This window comes from Stegastes partitus, unplaced genomic scaffold (genome assembly GCF_000690725.1).
Source record: "Stegastes partitus isolate 25-593 unplaced genomic scaffold, Stegastes_partitus-1.0.2 Scaffold1488, whole genome shotgun sequence".
NCBI lineage: Eukaryota > Metazoa > Chordata > Actinopteri > Pomacentridae > Stegastes > Stegastes partitus.
In genome coordinates this window covers 125,660-147,972 of record NW_007579219.1, presented here as the reverse complement: position 1 = coordinate 147,972, position 22,313 = coordinate 125,660, and the positions used below count along the sequence as shown (strand labels likewise).

General features: G+C 40.6%; 2 protein-coding genes across 2 annotated transcripts in view; one reads left to right on the top strand and one right to left on the bottom strand.

The window, feature by feature from the left end:
- cmss1 (cms1 ribosomal small subunit homolog) overlaps nt 1–17,061 on the bottom strand; it is a 32,290-nt gene extending 15,229 nt beyond the window's left edge. Inside the window, exon 1 of the mRNA XM_008300013.1 lies at nt 16,966–17,061. Coding sequence (XP_008298235.1) covers nt 16,966–17,014 — 49 coding nt within the window. The 5' untranslated portion in view covers nt 17,015–17,061. The remainder of the gene's footprint in view (nt 1–16,965) is intronic.
- Nucleotides 1,232–13,516, top strand: LOC103370843 (filamin A-interacting protein 1-like). The gene is made up of 4 exons (XM_008300014.1): nt 1,232–1,333; nt 1,493–1,663; nt 2,232–2,410; nt 10,637–13,516. Exons 1-4 carry the CDS (start codon nt 1,232–1,234, stop codon nt 13,191–13,193), a joined length of 3,009 nt encoding a protein of 1,002 aa, XP_008298236.1. The 3' UTR covers nt 13,194–13,516.
- Nucleotides 17,062–22,313: the final 5,252 nt, after the last annotated feature.

The window sequence follows — 22,313 nt, the reverse complement described above, 5'->3', positions numbered from 1 at the left end:
GAGGCCAAGGGAAAAATACTTCTCTGTGGACACCATTATTTCAGTAAGCCTGCACTCGTTGTAGGGATTTGGTATTTAAGGATGTTATCGGCTACAGTGTGAACTAGTGAAAAGGCTTGTATTCTGTTTAATTTGTTTTTCCTGCACAATGTTTGTTCCTTATGTAACAGTGCTTACCTTGTTTAGAGGGACTCAAGGTTGCTCTGAGGCCTTGATGACAACAAGCAGATGCTGCCCGTCTTTGTGCATGTGTGCTTGTGTAAGAGAAAGAGCTGCTGGTAAAAACAGGAGTGGGAGTCTCTGTGCTTTTCTGTTTGGTAACAGTTTTTCAAACAACAACCAATAAAAAGGTCGGAGGAAGGCTAACACGCCATCTTAAAACAGCCTCACTGTATCACTGTAATACCTCTGGACACATAGCTGCCTTTTCTCAAAACACGAAGGCCTTTACTTATCTAAAGAAACTTGACCAACAGCTTGGGAATAAGAGGCGCTCTCGGCCACTGTGAGAGCTTGGACTAGAAAAGCAGAGCTGAGGAGTAGAGAGATGACATCATCTTTCGCTAATACAAACCTGCTTGCCTTCTGTCTTTTAGATGAGGACACCAGCTCAGAAAAAGTTGGCTCGCAAACAATGTTTAGCTCAAGTGATTTGCTTCAATAACACACAAACACATACACATGTCACACACACACACACATGTCTCACACACACACTGTATCGAGCTCATGTGGTCAGTAAACAATGTCCTACTTTCTGGAAACCTTTATTCCATTTTGTCTGCCAAAGTAACAGTGATTGCTGTAAATGTGCTAAGAGTAAGACTATGAGATGACATAAGCCTCATACAAAGTAATGGCAGACGCAGGCCTATCCATTTCAATAACACTAACTGTTATGACAAGAGGCCTCCTGACTTAGGATTAGTCCATAAAGGCTTATATAATCTGTATCACTTATGGAAGCCACATAATAACCACTTGTACTATGAAGATATGATGCATGATCTTGTTTAACCTTGTTGATCAGACACACATATTTCTCTTGGTCCACAATGTTCAACTGCCACCTCCAATCATTTCTCATCGTTTCTCCTCGATGTTAAATCATGTACACCTAGGTAAAAGTAACAACATGGTGTCTTGGAATCAACATGATATCAAGAAATGCAACTAAGAATCTCTTTTTCAGCCCATCCAGACAGTCCAAATCAAGAACTAAAGGGACACGATGCAAGGCAAGAGAGAGAGGTCGAAGGGCAGACATACAAGAGAAGACCTGTCCTGTGACGACTTGCTGTTTCTGCTCAGTATTCTTGAAGGTGAACTACAGGTAGGATGATTTGTCCACTCTTGCATTAATTTTGTAGTTTAATGTAGCTCGTGTGAAACTCAAAAAGCGCATATACTGCATCAACTGTTACTGTAATTGCAGCAATCATAAGATCCTGAAACTAAAGCCGCTGTTCTACTGCAATGTTTGTCGCACCAGGCGAGAGATGAGGTAATTGCAATTTTGAAATCAGAGAAGACGGATTCGTGTCTACTGGGGGCCCACTACGGTTTCAGTGGAGCCGTGATGGCGCTCCGTGCCCTGCAGAGAGACTCCCTCCGGGCCCAGCAGGACCACTTGCAGGATGTGTATGGAAAACCAATTGCTCAGGTACCAACAGTCAATAGTGAGAAACTAGACGCCATATGGAGCGGATAATCAAATTTAATGAGATGAATGCATTACTGTCTGACAAAAGAACATCTATTACTGCTGCATCGTTGTACAAATGTGTTACTTTGCGCAACAGGTGTTGCATGCGGTGGATCTATCCTTGTGCAATAATTACAAATTTGTAAACTGAAGGATTGCAGATCTGTTTCGTGCAGTGAAAAATTTCCAATGAAGACTTTTCAGAGCAAGGTTTCTACATTATGCGACCAGTTCAGTGTTGCAATAAAACTCCATTACAGCATATTGTATTTCGATGGGTGAAAACTGCATCAAAAAGGTCATCAAGGGAAGCCCAAGCTGTATGGATGACTTCCTACTGTAATATGAGTGAAATTATCCTATAAAACTACAATTGGTGTCCAGCTTCTACAGTAATAAAAGCTTCATTTGCCACATTTACATACTGTAGGTACTGCTTCCTCATACACTCTGGGCAGCCCTGAAACAAGTCACAGTATACCAACATTTTCCTCCTCACAGCTTCCTATGTTTTTATCCCCTTCAGCTCTGTCACTTGATGGAGGCCCAGAAACGTTCCTCCAAACAGATGATGGAGCAGCTTCAGGAGGTGACCCGCTCTCGCAACGAGGCCCTACACAAGCTAGAAGAGCAAGAGAGCAGCCACAGGGCTTTTATCCACAAGAGCAACTGCCTTGCCAGTCTATTGGAGCAGGACAGAGAGAGGTTTGTGCAACGGAACCCAGAGATTCAAATGAATGCCTGAGCAAAAAAAGAAAACAACATTGATATTTTATAGTTCCCACAAAATTGGTAGCCTGTATTGAATCTAGGCTTGTACAAATATCCATCCATGCCTTTCGGAATCCCTTCTGATGTAAAAGAGATGAGGATTTACAGCTAGCGTAGGAGAGGCTAAGGGATTTAAGTATTTCAGCATACTGGAACAAGCCAGACCTGAGCTCTGTGATGTACACTTGTGCAGGCTTAAATTCTTTTAGTCTGTGTTGGTCTGTAAAGCTCTTCATGGCTGAGTGAGTGAGCAAAGGCACTGTTGGCTCCTGCATCTCTACTAGACAGTGTATGTGACCTCAAGACAGTACTTAGAGCTACTCCACTCAGACACAGTCCATTACATCCTGGACTTGGTTAGACTTTGTGGCCAGCCTGGCTCTGTTCACTCTCCCTTGTAAACACATAAACATGCACTCACATGCAATTACATGTACAGTCTAAATTGGCACTCTCCTGCCCAATTCAACAATACCACACAGCACAGGATAAAGCCCTCTTCTAAACTAAGTAAATGGGCTGAGGGTTTGCTGGCGGGTAGAAAGATTCCCTTCCCAAATAGGGAGCATATTTAGATGTGGCCTCCGGGTACAGCTAGGTCTAACATGAAGGTGGTCACTGGTTCTCCTATGCAATTTAAGGCCCACAACAGGGCTGTTTTGTTGAAGTCCCCGGTTGTCTCGGCTCATGTACCACCAGAGTCCACTCTGTAATCTAGCTGTGTAGAGACTGGACCCGCACTGGGCTTGCAGCCTTGGAAGGAGACTAGTTGTCTGCATCTGTGTGCCAAACTGAAAAAGCTTTACTGATCCACCACAGGCACACATGCAATTAAAGACCAAAAATAGTCACGGCAGTAGAGTGATTAAGTTTAGTAGAATTCTGTCTATTCAAATACAATGTGGAAACCTTAAACATGCACACATAAAGGCTTTGTGGTTCATCTTGGCCTAATGATGATTAATACATGAGTAGACAGCATGTCTGTGGTGTGGTGTGAACCCTGTGTGGCTTACGCATTCCTGAGTGCTTGAAACACAAAGTTTTTTCATCTCCTTGCCTACCCTCTTTTATGTCTTCTATTTAAAAAAAAAACTCATCTGAAACATCATGCTTTCATATATTACACTACCTGATCAGCAGGCCAGTGGTGAAAGTGTGCTGCTGCAATGTCACATTTGGACTGTTGAGGATATCAACAGGTGTACTCTTTGCTTTTGTTATTATCTTTTCCATGGTAGTGTCTCATTTTGACCCAAAACAATTATTGGACTTACTGATTAGTCAGTTCACAGAAAAATAATCTGTCAGAGTTTTGACAATTAATGAAATGTTATCTTTGCAGCAACAATGCCAGACATTACCCAACAACAGTGTTGCAATTTTCATCGAGTTTGTAGAGTTTTCTTAGTAGTTTTCATACTTATTTAATCATTTTGTTACATTTTATAGACTAAATGATGAATCGATGAAAAAAATGTTTGCTGTTGTTCTATTCCACCACATAATAGATTACATAAGTGCAAATGAACAATCAAGCCATATGAAAATCCTGTCTTTCCTGCATGTATTTCAAGTGTATTTGTTCTCAAGCACATACAAGAGGTTTTTTTCCCTTTCTTTACATTCTCAACTGCACTTCAGCTTCTTTGAGCTCGGCTCAAATAGGCTTGGGCTGAGCAACGCTTGCATTTATCCACAGGGTAAACAACACAAGGCACATGGCGATACGCTGGTCCCTTTCATCTCCCGCTCCATCCTGTCTTTCTTGCTCCTTTCTTTGCAGTTGCCTAAATATTTAACTGAAAAGACTTTCCACCCCTACTCCAAATCCTCTTCAACTATCTTTCAATCTCCCTCTCTGTTTCTTTTCAAAGCATGTGCTTGGAGCCAAAAGAGCCACTCAGCCTGGTTTAAAATCAGCACCCCTCTCTCTTTTTCATTTCCCTGAAGACGTAGCTCCAACCAGGTGCCATGTGCAGAGCAGATGACCTGTTTTAGCTGCGAATTATACAGTGAATTCCAGTCACGCCATATAATCACTTTATGCTATAGTATGATCCCTGTTGCGTGTCAAAGGACGATTACATCTGCACATCACGATGCCAATGCGGCAATCTGGTTGTTCCGACCTCAGCTATCAGAACATGCTTGAAGCCTGTGTGTGTTTCATATGGTCTGTCACTGAGCTGACAGCATCTCAGCATTAACCACACACACATGTTCAACACACAAAAGGCATCCATGCTCTCATCTGTCCACTTGAATTTGAAATCACAAACTTTTCATAGACTTTACCCAACACCCACAAAGCCCTTTAAAATCGATCGTGTTTTCACTTCTCCACTGATGTGGCTTTCTCATTGATACATCATCAGTAAGTGCTACATATGTAGGAACGGAATGCACAGATTTTTTTGAACAGAGCCCTATGAGGCTGTACATAGCAGTGGTTGGGCATAAAGGCTAAAATCAACCCCAAAGTAAGCATGCTCTCCATGTTCATCATCTTAGTTTAGTGAGTTAGCATTTAACAATTTACTGATTAGCACTAAAGTCAAAGTATATCTGAAGCTGACTAGATCATAAACCAAAGTATCGGACATGTTACAATTCTGACGCAACTATAACTGACCAGGTAATCACTAAAGTAATTAGTGTGTATGCCAAGGAAAACATGAAAGGCTGTACCAAATTTCAATCCATCCACTGGTGGCTGAGATATTTCACTCAAAACCACAAATTCAGGGGAATTTATCCTCTTGCTCTCCAATAGCAGTAGAGATATTTGAATAAAACATCAGCCTGCTGGAGGGGCAAGGGGCAGGAGTCAGGGGCTCACAAAAGGATTGATCTTCTGGGTACCATGAATGGCAATTCAGTCTGGATCAAAGTGGCCGAACAACCACCAGAGAGACAGAGTAATAACCCGAGAGACGATGCTAGCATGGCTAACAAGCAGTCAATTAAAGGCCCCTCCTGCTTGGTTAAACATGGAGGAGGAAACATTCTCTCGACTGTGCTCAAAGAAAAAGGATACAGTAAACTTGGCTGTGCCGTAGCGCCCACAGCTGTTCTGTCCATCCCTCACACTCAAATGCGTCCACCATCTGCCTGCTCGGCCAATAATGTGTCAGAAGAAGATGTCCATAAATTACCATAGGAGTCTGGCAGTGCATCAGTTCAGAGCAGAACCGCTGCTCTGATCGCAAGCTGTTGGGCCCATTTATTATCTATACTGAGCATATGAGGTCATTTTAGTAATACCTACGATTTTATTAAACATGCAGATAAATCAGGAGAAGAAAGCCAGGAGAGACTACCTAAGCAGCTGCTCTTTTCTCTGCATCTTCAATGAGCCAATTGTATCATCCCATACGATAGTGCCTTGAAAATGGGATGAATTTATCGATGGCAGCAGAAAAAACCCCAACAAGATTTAAAATTATACTCCTGGATGAAAGTAGGAGCTATGACAACAGAAGAGAGAGTGCTCTGCTCATATAAGGGAATTATATATCAGCAGCGTTAGAGGGTTTGAAATGACCTTTGAGGGATCGGATCATGCTTTTAATCGAGGACAAGTGATGCAGATGACAGTTCCTCCTTTTAGGGAAACAGGAACTCATGAACTCTGGTTTGGGAGTTGGTCAGTAGATAGGAATTGAAAGGAATGAGGAGGATTTCTCTTACATTCCACAACAAGAAAAATATCTCAATATCTCTCTATCTGTTCCTTGTGAAAGAATCGTAAGGGTCAAGGCAAAAACTAGTTGATTAATTAATCAAGCCCTCCTTTGACCTGCAAATGAACGGGTTGTTATTAATTTCCAAATGTTGGAGATTTTGTATAATATCTGCTAAGAAAGAAGAGTCACTCTTGATCAGGAAGGAAATTGTAAACAGTCTTTCTTAATCTCCAACATGAACAAAATAATCTAATAAAGTTAAGGAGCAGTTTATAATCAACAGCTGCGTTTTCAAAATGTGCTAACAAATTTAGATGAAATAAACGCAAAACACAAGCAGCGCAACTTTCCCTGGCTTTTGTTCAATTGATTATTTATTTCCACTAATGTTTCTAGTGTTTCTTCAAGGTGTTGTGTATTTTATCTGAGCGCAATGGGATGTTTTTGACATACCTTAAATAGCCAAAGGGGTTTTACTGAGCCAATAACGATCCATCACAAAATGCCTGGAGTTGCTCCTACCCAGTCCTGTGATTTGGCTTCTGACAACCCCAGTGCTGAGTTGTGGTACACCAGTGGGCTGGATCTGGTGTAAAACTTTTAAAACTTGGAGATGAACTAACTTTCTGTGTTTTCAGTTTCAGTTTCACTCGAAAATTCCAAAAGAGAGGAAAAAAAATAAAAAAATGAAAAGAAATTGTGTCCCCGAGAAGCAGGCAATAAACAACAACTCCGGCTGTGTGCCTGAGGTGCCCATTTTCATCCAATGTTTTAATTAAATTGCTGCTCGTGTTGCATTATTTACCCCATGACACAATTTATAATGGCCACTGTGGACTAATGAGTCACCATGTGAAGTTTAACTTTCCTCAGAACTCCAGATAGTTGTACCCTGCAGAGTATACACTTAGTTGCCACTTCATTGGGCGCTCCTCACTAAGAGCCTTCTTCAACAGACCTGCAGTCATAAAGGCCGCAAATGATATCGGTGAGGGTGGACTGTACGTTAGAAACACCACTCAGCATAACACATCAACACCTCTCAGACAGTTTTAACAAAGTGTTATAATCTTCCCAAACAACAGCCGCACCAACCTTACGTAATCGCCATTACAAACCAAAAACAATTAGAGATGAAATGTTATCAACAACAGCAATCCGAAACAGGCCGCCACAGTTGTCCTGAATCAATTAAGGGATTAAAGTGAATGCCAACCAGGCACAGAAGACAGGCCTTACATCACTGACTTATGTAACTGGCAGAATCAGTAACTGTATATCAAGGCAGCCGTGTCTCTGATGGAAGGAATTCACATATTAAGCTTTAACATAATAGTTTTGGGATGCTGCTGCTATAAAATGTGCTGTGCTAGGACGAAGCAGCTGAACGTGGAGCTGACAGAAACTTTCAAGTACAGTGTAAACACTGTTGGTACATCTGCTCGGATATGTAAACCGTGCGTGTGATTCCTTACTGCTGTCCCTGACATGCATCTGAATGATTTCAGTGGGCGAGCCTTTCTTTCAGCATAGGATAGTCCACAGCAATTAGTATGAGGCTTTTCTGCTGCACACGTTTGGCCCTGTTGCGCAAGCTTTCATTGCATGTCATGAATGTGAACTGTGTGGATATTCACGCCTGGTGTGAAGAAAAAAGCCTTGCGGATATAGATGTCCAACAAAGTGAAGTTTAAGTGCACTTTTTTGGCTGTTTTCTAAATTCTTGTGTGATGGCAACATGACACAGGGGGAATAATTCTTTTTACTTGGGGCCTATATGGGTTTGCTTGACAGAAAAAATACCTCCAGAGGTTTATTTCCCCAGTGAAAGCTGGAACGAGGAGCCATAGCGCAAATAAGTGCTCCCAGAGGGGAACATGACCAAATCTATATTTATGTTTTTCTCCTGCAGCACTATCATCTAACAAGTTAAAAGACTAGGGTTCTTTTTTTTTTTTTAGTTACAACTTCTGCCAGTTCTTGTTGTGACAGACAAGACAGACTGTGAGAATCAAAGTATAACCTGTCATTCCTCGCCGCTCCACTGAGCACACGGATTTGACTTGAGTAATGCAACAACAAGAACGCGTGGATAACGAAGAAATTGATGGCATGAGAAAGGTAAAAACTGTGGTTACAAAACCAAAATTTACAATCGTGAAAGTGAACGTAAAAGGCAGACAAAGAAAGAGATATAGAAAAGGGTGCGGGGACGGGAGAAAAGAAAGAAAGAGACAGAGAAAAGAGACATATGGATGTAATTGAGGGTCGATGAACTGATGATGTCATCTCCCAGTCAGGTTATCAGGCCCCAGGCAAAGCAGCTACAACTCACAAAACATGCCTCTCTTCTTAAAACATGAGAACACCACACACACACACATACACACACACGCACACACAACACACACACACAGCGTTTAATACAGTTTGCATGCTTCTGGAAGAGCCGCAGCTCCCTGGACAAGCCAAGTCAGGTTTGGCCCTTATGTAGCATGGTTAACATGTTTGCCCAAACTAATCCTGTGACCTGAGTGTGTTATCTTTTGGAGTTTGAATTGTGATTTAAGTTTTAGCTTACTTTGCGAGCACACACACACACACACACACACACATTCTGTCCTTCCCATTAGCCTCTTTGGCATGGCTACACCATGACCTCATCTGCAATGGGCTGAACTCCAGAAAAAACACACACATGCACACACACACATACACACACACAGCGCTAGAGCCTGTACAGTCCCATATAAGGACCTGCTGATGATGTAATGGGCGCCACTGACTGCGAATGAGACTCAGTGTGCAGAGCACTTCTCATAATGTTTGGTTTTCCGGATGGAATGTCCACATCACTGGGATCTCCGGGAAAGGGAGAGGTGAAGGAGTAGAGAGGCAATTTATTCTCTGAGGATTTTAAAAAGGACGCAGGCCAGCTCTACTGCACAGGTAGGAACTGCACATTATTGAACAGCGAAAGGTGCATTTAAAAACAGCTATTACTTAAAAACTTGCTTGATAATTGCCAGATGAGCCGACACGGACAAAGCAACTGTTTGCTCGTAATGCAGGGATTAGACAGAGAGATTTTCTTACAATGCTTAAACGGACACTAAATAACCCAAAGAGCACTTTAAAAAGTGTTAAAGCTGTAGATTTAATGATAGTAAATCTGACTACTCTGAAACCTTTTCATTGTGAGCACTTATGGCATTTTGATTTTAAGTTATAGCCTTTTGCAATTCTTTGCTTTAACAGGGGTTTGCATACTTACAACCAAAAATGGAACTATATAAAAACCCATCTTGAGGTTAAGCTGTGTAGTCTACTTATTTATGCACATCAGAAACATTTACCGCTGTTTCCCGACCAGCCATTCATTCCATTTAGAACATTAAAACCTTGCTATTTTAACCAAGCCGCACGCAAATTGCAACTGCTGGTGATGCAAATTCTAACAGCACAACTGCAGATGATCTGAGTGTTTTTCAGCTGGTTTCTTTTCAGTCTTAACAATGTAACATCTCATATTTTATATTTGCTGGCCAACAAATCTTACTGACAAATCAACACCGACTTTCCACAAAACTATTTGTCAAATGTTAGAAACTCTTTGCAACACAGGCAAACCACAAAACATCTTAAGCATTAAATGTGAAATGACAAACCTAATATGCAGTTTCTGAAAATAAATACAACTAAATGTCAGCACTCTGTATCAATTCCTGTTGTTTTTTCTTTGTTTATCAGATTTTTATTTGTATATTGTGTACCTAAACAGTCCAAACTCTTCGATTCTCAACAGCAAAAATGAACTAGTGTGTGATGACATTGAAGCGTGCGAGAGATGACAGAAAATGTACATCGTGAATCGAATTATGTTTGTACATTGCTGGTATGCATCTGGGGAATTATGTGGAGTGACAGCACTTGGTAAAAGTAGCCAGTCTGTAATTACTTAAAGAACAGGGGGGAATTCCTGCCTCTCCTAGCTGGAAATGGGGTGGCATTCGAGGTGCACAGAAGGAGGGTGATTGGGTGCACTGTTGAGGGTACTCAAGGGTAGAGGAACTTCTTAATTAACAAATACTCCCTGCCAAGAGACCATCTGCCGTGCTAGTCAAAACATCCTCCAGAATGCATGTTGCCTAGAGAGAAATGCACAACACAGAAATTTACAGACATATCTGCATGCCGTAAGTTTTACAGGCACGCATAGAGAGTTGCACAAGAGAAAAGAAAGCATTCCTAGCCTCGGCAGAAATATGAGTAGGCATGAAACGCTTATTTAAATTCTTCAAGAAAACTAAATACATGTTTATCCGGGAAATAACACAAATTATTTCGGTGCAAGAGGTTAAGTATAAAAATAAAAATGTGTTCTTGGAGGCTGAAGTAAGAGTAAGTTACACAACCAGAACTTGACCACATCATTTTGTTTGACATAAGTGCCCTTTCTTTTCCTCCACAGACTCAAGCTTCTGATTATAAAGGAGAGAGAATACCAGGACATAAAGCAGGAGAAAAAGGAAAGAGAAGTATCAATTTTAAAAGAGGAGCTGACCAAGCTGAAGGCTTTTGCTCTGCTGGTTGTAAAGGAGCAACAGCGTCAGAGTGAGCGGCTGGAGGAGCAGAGACATCATATCAAAGAACTGAGCGCTATCACCGATCATATCAAGGACGGGGTCAGCGCTGCTAAAACCAGTGCAAAGGTGGAGGAGGAACCCAAATCCCTGTATCTTGTCGTGGAGCACAACAATCACTTTTCCGTCTCCCACCAAAGGCAGAACACCATGACAGCCCCGAGTCTGCTGTCAGAGGTGGAGGTACTGAGGAGAAGGGTGGTGGAAATGGAGGGGAAGGATGAGGAGCTGATACGCATGGCGGACCAGTGTCGAGACCTGGACAACAGACTAGCAAAGGAGACCAGCCACTGCCGTAGCCTGAAGGTTGAGGTGGATAAGCTCAACGGCAGAATCAGTGAATTGGACAGGATAGAGGAGGCTTTGGGTAAAAGCAAACAGGACTGTAGTGGTCTGAGGAGCAGCTTGGAGCGAGAGAGAGAGGCTAGCAAGATGCTGTCTGGCGAGCTCGACGCTCTGAGAGTCAGGGTGAGAGAGCTAGAGGCTGTTGAAGGCCGACTGGAAAAGAGTGAAATGGTAATCAGACAGGACCTGGGCAAGCTCAGGTCGCTCACAGTAGCTTTGGTGGAGGAAAGAAAGAGCATGGCCGAGAGGCTCAGACAGGCTGAGGAAAAACTCAATAGGAAGGAGGGCAAAAGAAATGAGCAAGGTAATTTGGCAACAATAACAGAGAGACTGAGAGAGGAGAGGCAGCAGGCACTGAGGTCTAAGGCAGATTTAGAAGAAAAGATTAAGGGCATAGGAAAGGAGAAGGATGAGCTCCGAGACAGACTTAAAACAGAGGAGGAGAGAAACCGAGAGCTGCAGAGTAAAATAACCATAATGAAGAAAAAGTTACAGATATTAGAAAATAGGAGAGAAAAAGAGGAGAAGTACACATACAGCTCTATTCCCAACAACACTACCCATCTCTGCCAAACTGAGGACAACAAAGTTAAAGAACTGACCCAGGAGCTTGATAAGCTGCGAAAAAGACTTCAGGACAAGGAAGTGTTGGAAGCAGAGCTAATGAAAGTGGAAGAGGACTTTGAGTCCCTGGAAAGGAGGTTCAAAGACGAACAGGGCAGGTGCCAAGCTCTAACAGAGGAGCTGGATGTGTCAAGGAGGGAGCTCTCTAGGTACGAGCAGGCAGAAAAGCAAGAGGTCAACCAGGAGCACCTTCTCCTTTGCCGCCTTCAGAAGGAGCAGGTTAAATCCAGACTCTTAACCAGAGAAGTAGATACCTTGAAGGAAAAACTGCAGAAGCTGATGGGAACAGAGGAGTCCATCTGCAGAGTGCAGATGGATCAGTCCACACTGCAGAGAAAACTGACCCAGCAAGAAGCCAAGAACAAAGAGCTGGCCAGAGAGATGAAGGAACTGACTAGTGAGCTAGAGCGGTATAGACGAGTAAAGAATCTGACACCTGGTGCCAACAACGACTTCTCAGAACACCATCAGACTACCAAAGAGGTACAAACTGCACCTGCAGAGAGCCTGCTGCCTGACTACGGCGGGCACAGCGAGAAACTAGATGAAGAAAATGATGACAAGGATCCGAACCACAATACAGAGGTCATAAACAGAAGAAGCTCCCTTGTCAACAGCCTGAACAGCTTAAACAGTGCAAATAACAACATCAGCCAGTACAGCAGCCATTCAGGTATAGATATGCACCAAACAGGGAATGGAGAAGTCATGACGTTAACACACACACCAGGGCAGCCCTTGCACATCAAAGTAACACCACATCATATACTCAACACAGCCACACTCGAGATTAGCAGCCCCACTGGAGACACAGCCACGTCTTACACCAGCACAGCTGTCATCCCAACAACTGGAGCTTCACCTAAGCAGAGAATCACCATCATCCAGAACTCAGGTTCACCTGCAGTTAATCCTAAGAGCCCCTCTTCAAGCCCCGACCGCACCATGTCCCCACTAAACGGAACACCCATCTCTCGGGCGTTAAGCCCAAATTCATCACGCTCCGTTACGCCTGACCACAACAGCTCCCCCATTCAGATCGTAACAGTCAGGACCTGCTCTCCGGAGCCGGCAGATGTTACAAATCAGGCTATCTTTTGCAACACCCCAGAGCCGCAGAACAGCTGGCAACATCAAAAGTCCAACAGCGCCGACAGAAGTCCCAGTATCATCACATCAGAAGATAATAAGATCCATATCCATCTGGGGAGCCCATATATCCAGTCTCTGAATGGCCACAGCATCCCACAGCCTGTTGGGTCATACTATCTCCGACATGAACAAAGGACTCAAGTGCTTGCAAATGGCTGCCATGTAAAAGGTGTTGGAAAGATTACAAGTAGCATCACTATATCCCCTGCTAACTCTCCTGCATCACACTCCTCAAATATTACAGTAAGTGGCCTCTGTGATTAGGTGAACAAAATCTCAGTCTCATTCCCTGACAAGATTACAACACATTTCCTCTAAGGAGAACCCTGAGACTGATGTATTTGGTAACAGATGTAAAATGAATGCTTTGTGGACTCCAAGAAGAGCCTTTGTAAAAACCTACATTGTTTAATTAGTGTATCTCTACATTTACCGACTTTACCGTCCCTTTGCCTGTATGACATGTGTGCCTGTAGCTAAGTGAGACATGATGCAACCAAATATGTGATGTACTTTCATAATTTTCATAAGTTTCATTCATGTTTTTTTTCTTCTGTTCATTAAAAGTGCTTTTGTTGTTATTATTTATTTTCATTTGGATTACTTTTCAAAAGAGTTGGGTTGCTAGCCAGTTAAAATGCACAACAGCTGGAAAGTTACTGAGAAAAAAAAAAGAAAAGTCGAACCCTGGTTTGATGTTTGTTTGATGAATTACTGGGAAAGAAAAGTTTTACATGTTTGCTGAGCTGGTTTGTATTTAAAGGCTGGAAAGGTTTCTGATACAATGAAACTTGGAGCATCTAGCGCTGGTGGGGGTTTTCGAGGTTTATGGATATTGGACTGCTGAAAGCCTTTTTGATTTCGAGTCAGCATTATGAATTTTAATTGTAATTATTAGAGTCTAAATTACTTCAGTATGAATCATTGGAAACTGACAACTGGTGTACAATTAAACCCTTTTTCAGCTGTTTCATAAATCCATTTCCCCATTTTCTCTGGTTTTCTTCATTAAAAAACTAAACTAAACTAAACAAGCAACCCAAAGTATTCAGCTCATGTAATCTCCTTCCAACTAATCCTCCCAATTTGTAAAAGACAATTTCTAGAGGCATCACTTTCCAACATGTAAAATCATCTGGAAACATCACAGATCAGATTCTACTGTCTGTAAAATGCATAAGAAACAGCACAGTACCAGAGTCAAAACTGACCAGCTGTCTGAGTGTCATTTAAGTGATAATCAACTACAAACACACAATATTCTGAACTTTTGTTGTTGACAACACGGTTATTTACTGCTAAAACTGCAATAGAAAGAATGCAGGTGAAGAACTATCCAGTATATTTAAAGGTAAGGCTAAAGTTGCAAAATATATGAAAAATGACAGATTTATAAAAGAATAATGTGAGGGTGAACCACTAACAGCTAGCATGCTAACAAGGAAAGGTTTTTTGCAGAAATACAATGTACTGTTTGATGGGTAACCTTCACACATGAGGCAAAGCAATAATGTCAGAACACCTTGAAAAATAAATGTTAAACAACAGCACTCGATGTATTATCTGTTTTTAGGTCAGTAGGTTCCTTTTCATGAGCTAGAAGTACCAACCCTGAAACCATAACAACACAGGAACACAACAAGCATTACAATAAAATCTTTAAAAAAATAAAAAGTTCACCATAATGTACAGTTGAATAGTGTGGCAGAATTAAATAGACTAAGACACCTATTGGCTGTGAGACAGCTTTAAGCAATTACAACCAGTTAGCAAAGCCCTGATGAGCTGTGACATATACATAAGAGAACAGCTGACAAATTGGGGTAAATCATAACATCTCCTGTGGAAGAGGAGGCTGGCAGAAAGCCAACATACTGGTTATGTGACGCCAAACGTGGAGAAGCGTCAACTACCCTGACATCACCGGTTGCCAAGGTGAGATGAGGAATCTGATGACAGTTCGAGGCTCGACCGAGGCCCCTCATGAGAATCTTTGTCGTCAGCGTGAGCATTTGGCCACGAGACACATCACCATAAAAGTCATACTGCTCCTTCCAAATCTCTGCCTCATTCTTAAGACTTCAAAGTCAATCCCACGCTCTATCTAACAAACTTCAACTCTCCTTTTCTGCCCTGTCAATTTTCTGTCAGCCTCATAGCCTTTTCTGTCAAGCAGCTCTGTGATATAAATGCGAGTAAGGATGGGATGTCAGTCAGGGTAAAGGGGCCAACCTACAAAAAGAAACATGCGCGCAAATCTCTCGATATAAAAAGTACATGGGTTTTCATAAGTAATCACATAAAGCTTTGAGTGTAACATGTGTGCAGCAAATACATTTATTCTACACGTGTTTTCCATCCTTCCCAGATGGACCTCTACAGCAACAATAAAGATACACATGATCATGGCTCATTACTGTATAGTGTGGGTAAAGCATGCCATACCAGGCCTGTAGGAAAAGCCATATGTTTCTTTTCCAAAGTGCAGCACTACTACATATTTACAGGAACAACAAATGCTTTACAAAAGGTAAATAAATCTGGAGGACTAAACATCTGGTGAACACCTCCTAACACACAGTTGCTTCTTTCTTCTCTAAACAGATTCCTCAGAAGCATGGCTCAACAAGGATCCCCAAGACCAAAGGATACGGTGCCAACAGAAGAAGCAGAGCGCTCAATAAGGGACAGAAGAATCAAACACCTCGAACAGTGAATGCAGGAAAAACACTGACCTGAGAATGACCAACACGCCTCTAACTAAAACACATTTAGCACTTCAGTCTGATTATGCAAATTACTAACTTCCATGATAAATAAATGCAAAATGTATGAATGAACTGAGTTTAATGCAGATGTCTAGTCTGTATAAGGTGATACTGCAACAAAAAAGTTAAAGTGGCTATAAATGATCAATTAAATTAAATATGAAACACTTGAGTCACTGCATGTCAAAAAATAAATAAAAAATTAAACATTCTTTAACATAAATTGGACAGAGGAAAAGAAAGAGTAGCTGTATAGTATGAAAGGAAAAGCCAATCTTCACAGCTGTAGACATACAAATACATAGAGCTGCATTTATTTTTAATAGGCAACGTGTATACTTGTATTATCAGAACAAACAGTGCTTTATTTGATTAGATTACTTAAAAAATGCACGTAAATTATAACAAAAAGACATGGCTGGAATATTGTGTACCTTATTGGCTTTAAGGTCAATACATAACATATTGCACTGATCATGCTCTGTTCACCAAGTATGTGTGAGTTTTCTCTTCATATACATGTATATACAAATGCTAAGCTAATTGTGTTTTGTTTGTGCATGCCCATTAGTAAGCACATACATACATGTCCTAATATAAATGTTTTTTTTTTTTTTAAAGCCACTTTAAAACATAAGCTACTTTATCTTGCTCTGCATCACTCCGCTGTCCAACACAATCATGTGGGTAATCCTTAAACAACGTGACTGCCCTCTATTGGTATGCAGAGTGCATGAAGCTATGCAAGAAATAGCCGCAGGGAACTTCCTCTGCTGATGTATGGGGAGGAATATGAGCACAGCCACATGTATGCATGAAGTTCTGTGTGAAGGACAGCTAACTGTTAGGTTTAGTTGGAGAACAGAGCAACATAGACGACCTCGGAGCAACTTTACCGTTACACTAATGTGTTGCGTGATGACTCACGCACAGACCCAAACACACGTGTTTACACAGTCTGCCCTTAACAACTCGTGCTACCGAGACTCCATGTCCTAACAAAAACACAGGTAAGCTACACAGAACCTCACCTGTACTTCTACACTTGTGGTTATGACAACTGTTAACTGTTAGTGTAGCTAAAGTTAACGAAAAGTAACCGACCCTTGCTAGCTAGCTAGCCTAGCTAGCTAACGTTAGCTTATAGCCAGCTATAATGAAGCGACGTTTCTCGCAGCTGCTACAAGCTAACTTAAGCTTATAGGGATACGCCGAAACCTCTCAAACATTTTATAAATTATTCACAACATGACAATTGAGCGAAATACCTGAATTGCCCTCATTTTTCCACCACTCGTCACCCAAATCGTCACCCATGTTTGTGGACTAGTTATCTGTTGAATCCAAATGTGCCGCTGAGCAGCCAGGGGTGTGTTCACCAGCAGCACGTTTAAACTCACAGCGCAGGTTTTTAACGAGGCTTGTTGTCTCCGTTTAAACACTATATAAAGATGTATGTGTGGTTCTGACAAAGAAAGCTCAGTAAAAAATACCTTAAGTTTATGATAAGCAGTGATGGAAAGTAATCAGTTACATTTACTCTGTACTTTACTTAAGTTTTGTAGTACTTATGCTGCTTTATCCACTTCATTGCATTTCAGAGAGAGATGTTGCACTTTCTCATTTTGTGTGGCATCCTTCTTGTAGGATGAAGCTTTATCACAGACAATAATATAAGAAACTTTTGGTTCAAGAACCAAAAACAGAGTGTCCAGTTGCCTTTTTACTGAAGCTCTTAGGATGACCATGACCAGGATGACTGAGAATTCACACAGACATAATAGGCTTTTAAAATGCAGCACTTTGTTAAAAAAAAAAAAAGTGGTTTCCAACCTCTTTGCTTCTGATGTCCGACTAAAAGCAGTGTGTAGCTGAGGTCATATTCAGATGACTATGAGCTGTTAACAGTAGGTGTGAATGATTTGGGCAAAATGTCCAGTTTGATTTGCAAGGTAAGTTTTAAAAGTCAAGATTCAGTTCAGTATTCACTGTGTAATAGAAAAACATGTGAGGTACAAGCATTATGGGGTGAATGTGAAGAACCGATGGCCCGACAGATGCTGTTTAACATTTCTAGTAAATTGCAGTAATTTGCAAACTGCAGCGTCTGAAATGGAATTTCAATTTGAAATAAATGAAAATCAATTTGAAAACTTCTCACATGGTTTTATTTCAGTAAATATCCAAATGATTCTATCTATCTATCTGTGTGTGTGTGTGTGTGTGTGTGTGTGTGTATTCCTGTATATAAAACAGTTTATAAAAAAGTTCAAACTAGCTTTACTCTGCTGCTTACACTGTTAAAGTCAGCAAACTACTTCAGAGCCATTAGTCTAATAATGCAATAACACGATTCAGAGAGACCAAACCAGCACGTTTACTTTAATCCTTTAACTACATATTGCTGCAAGTATTTATGTAATTATGTCATGCACGACTTTAACTTGAATTGGAGTATTTTTATCTTGTGTATTGGCATATTTAATTAAGTAAGGGATCTAAATACTTCCACCACCACTGATGATTAAAGAACTTCACATTTCTGATGTCAGGGCAGTAAATGTTGCAGATGTTTACAGTGAGGAACTTTCACTGAAATGCAGCAATATTTCTATTTGTGATAAAATCACTAAAGTCTGCCTCACACTGCAAGATAGCAATATGCTGTAGCAAGAAATCATCTCTGGAACAATAAAAATAAAGATAAGACAATCTGGGAAAACTTAAGACGCCACAGCTTGGTCACTAGACTGACAACAGGGACAGTGAAGACGCCCCAACCTGAGGAACCCATGGTGTTTTAAAGGCAATAAAAATGTGGAGGCTGTTTAATTTAACTGCCTATGCCGTGACATTAAATGCATCAAGCTGAAGGTAGCTCTTTTTTAATGCACAACAGGTAACTTATAGTAACTGTTTGACACTAGACTCACACACAAATGATGCTGCAAGTCTCTTGTTTTCATCACGAGACAATTGAGCAAAATAACCCAGAATTTCCCAGTGTCCTGACTGTTATATGGCTGCATGGGGAGAAAAACGCAAAAGTTCGAGGCTCGATATGAAGTACCGCCCTGGAGGCGTCTGCTTGGTCCCAAATTCAATCAGCAATATGAAACAACTACCCCAAACATGTCAAGTCAGAAAGAACTATCTTCAGCCACAAGAAGAACAAGGATTCCTGCGACGGATAATGTGGAGCCTGCAGAGCTTTGATCTCACCGTGGGTCAGTCTGGGGTCACGTGAAGAGACCGAAGCAGCTGAAGCAGCCTAAAACCACAGGACTGTGGTGTGTTTGAACAACCTACCTGCGAAGTACCTTGAAAATCTGCACAACACCTGTCAGATGTGATCACACAAGTTTGTTTGCTGCTCTGTATGAATGTAAGTGATAAACAAACACTATTTGTCATTACTTTTGAAAGCATTGCCTGTGTAATTTTAGTGCTTAAAACTTTTGCAGAGTATTGTTTTACTGTTTTTACTGTGTACCTGGCCAGTGATGACAATCTGTTTATCATTTCCTTTATGGGAAAGATTTACCGGTGCTCACATTAACAGTAGCCTCTACAAAGCAAAGGATAAACACATTGTGACGGTAAAATAACCAACAAATTAAGCACATACTGCTTGAGCTCAGAGCTCCATTCATGCAGTGAGATAAATTACCTGCACTAAATATTTTGCCTGCCTCTATATAATTTGTCCTCTGCTCTCTGAGTGCACAAAAGACCTTTGCATGTTTAGCAAGGAGCTTATTTTTGTTGTTTTTCTGTGTGGGTCAGCTGGAAGCACAACTGTTTTCCCCACAGTGCATGTTTGATGTTGAAAGTAATTAGGACATGTTGTACCATCAAATAGGACAATTATTTTCCATTTTTTGCCAGGATAATTGTCTGAAATAGGTTTTCCTATGTTGCAGCAACACACCCATTGTCTATTTTGCAGTGGGGCTACAGATTCTAGATCTGACCAGCCAGTCTTAGCAAAACACAACGGCACAGGGACCGTTTAAAACTGGTATGGATGCTCTAATCCCTCAATAAACTGATAGGGAGGCCTTCCTACTTGCAAAAGAGGGGGGAAGAGAGCAGTTCGAGGTGTAAGCAGTGCTGCAGGTTGGTTTACGGTCCGTTGACAACTTTTAAACGTCACTTGATGATCACTGACACGTCACCATGGACTATGCTGGCAATGGGCTTTAACTTTTGGAACTTTGCCTTAAGATCGCAGCCTGCACACAGAAGAAGAAGAACGAGAGTGATCAGGGTGTGCTGCATGTGACATAAGCAGACCACAGAGTAGAGGCCCACTTGCTTTCAATTAGCACCTGAATCAAGGCCATTGGCTCACAGCTAAAACCAGCCCTAGTCAGTGTTGAACCAGTGAAAATGTGATGATACAGGTCCAGCAGGTTATATTACAGTCACTGAAGGCCCCAGGAGTTGTCCATTCAGTAGACGTTGTCACCTCAAGATGGCAAATTCAGCAGCTTTTACTGGATTTTTATTGTTGCCTTGGCAGTGCAATATATGTACAGTTGTCCTCAGATGTATTCATGCCCTCCCATTAAAGAAGGGGGAAAAAACAGCTGTCACTGAAATAAGATGAAATTGACATAAGTAGTAATAAATAAATAATGTAAAGAAAATCATGACATTGCTTTTGAATTGTGGTTCAGCAGAAACATAAAAAAAAAAACAACAAAAAAAAAAAAAACAAGCATGATGGGACCCGTAAACTAATATTTCATTGAACAACCCTTTGAGCCAATCACTGCAATCAAGTGTTTTCTGTAACTCTCAATCAGACTTCTGCACCTGTTGACAGGTATTCTGATTTTGGCCCACTGCTCATCAGCATATATATGAGCAATATAATGCCTTTGTTCTTATTGCAGAAAAGAGCAATCCGAATTATTCACAAAGTTAAATTTGGTGAACATACCAATAGTTTATTCATTAAATCAGGGTTACTAAAACTAACAGATATAATAGAACTCCAGACGTTACTAATTATGTTGAAAGCCAAAAACAGAGTTTTACCAGGAAACCTGCAAAAGTTGTTTGTGTTTACTTCAGAAGATGAAAATCATTGAAGAAGATTTTATTTTAAGCACCAGGCTGCTCGGACTACCTTGAAACAGATGTGTATTTCAGTTGTTGGTGTAAAAATATGGAATTCCCAACTACAAGATTTAAAAGGTTGTACAGATATTTATAGATTTAAAAAAAAATGTACAAATGTAGAAAAAATTGTCAATATGTACTTGAAACTTAAACTGGGCATTAAGGATCAATTGTGTTGAGTTGTAAAATTTTACTTGTATGTTTTTTTGTTTGTTTCATTTTGTTTGTTTTATTTTGTTTTGTTATTATAATCAAAGTGGTAATTGGGTAGGTTACTGAAAATCAACTGTGTGTGATATCGGACCATCTTTTCTTTCTTTTTTTGTTTTCTCATTTTATTTGTTTAAATAGGGGGCAGGCAAATACAATAATTTTTTTTCTTCTTGCTGCTCCTTTCCAATCATGGAGGTGTTGATTTGAAAATGTAGAGTGCATTTATGTACAAATTATGTTGTCTACCTTCATGAAAGGAACAAATAAATAAATAAAAATTATAAAATAAAAAAGTGCTCTAATTTGTCTGGGACATTTTTTTTCTTAATTATTCTTTTCAACCACAATTCAAAAGCAATGTCTTATTTCACTAAATTAGAATTTAGCAAATTTTTATTTATTATGACTTTTTTCAGTTTCTAGTTATTTGAGTGACTATTGTGAATTTTGCCTTTTCTTTAATGGAAGGGTATGAATACATTTGAAGATGACTGTAACTCTTAGGTTTACAAAAGATTTCAATTTTTGTACATATAAAGCTGTCCTCCTCTGTACCCTGTAAGATTTTCATAAAATTAAAAATCTCAATCAGCGATATGCAAGTATGTGAATGCAAACAAGGAATGTGACTGGTGTTTACTTAGCTCCTAAAGTACCTACACAAAATGAAGCACACATGCAATTAAACAAAGGGAAACAGGTTGTGGACGGCAAATGAGTGTTGAACTACTATGTATGAATACAGACATGTATTAAAAAAAAGATTTTTTAGTGCAAAATTACATAGAACCCAAAAGCAGTGCAAATACAGTTATTAAACAACAAAGTTACTGACACCAAGTGTACATGAGGTAGGTTGACGATGGTGCAATAGAACAGAGAGCAGCATTTCTATAATAAGATATGCACAGGTATGTGAAAAAGGAATGAAGCCGGATCACTTTGATTCAGTTCATTTTTTATTTTTTTGTCTCTGACATTTAATTACATGAAAAGCCTCCGCAAGTTATATTTGGGTTATAAACCTCACAAATGACATAGGCAATTACTGGATAAACCCTCACTGTAAATCATGAGGTGATGTTTCTATAGAAGAAGAAACAACCTCTTGTTCTAGTCAGTGTTTCTACACTGTGTACATTACGAAACACATCTTTACATCCTCTGTCATTATGGTTTCGGCTGAGGGATCTTATTTTCCGACGCAGAAGAAAAGGAGCGAGGAGGAGGAGGAGGATGTGTCTGGAATAGTGCCCTCTTTCCTGCAGCTGTA

Bases quoted from the DNA above. Each gene is read 5' to 3' on its own strand.
- LOC103370843 (XM_008300014.1), top strand. From the start codon at position 1,232: ATGCAAGGCAAGAGAGAGAGGTCGAAGGGCAGACATACAAGAGAAGAC. The intron at 1,334-1,492 runs GTAGGATGATTT...TTGTCGCACCAG, and splicing joins TTCTTGAAGGTGAACTACAG to GCGAGAGATGAGGTAATTGC. The intron at 2,411-10,636 runs GTTTGTGCAACG...TTTCCTCCACAG, and splicing joins TTGGAGCAGGACAGAGAGAG to ACTCAAGCTTCTGATTATAA.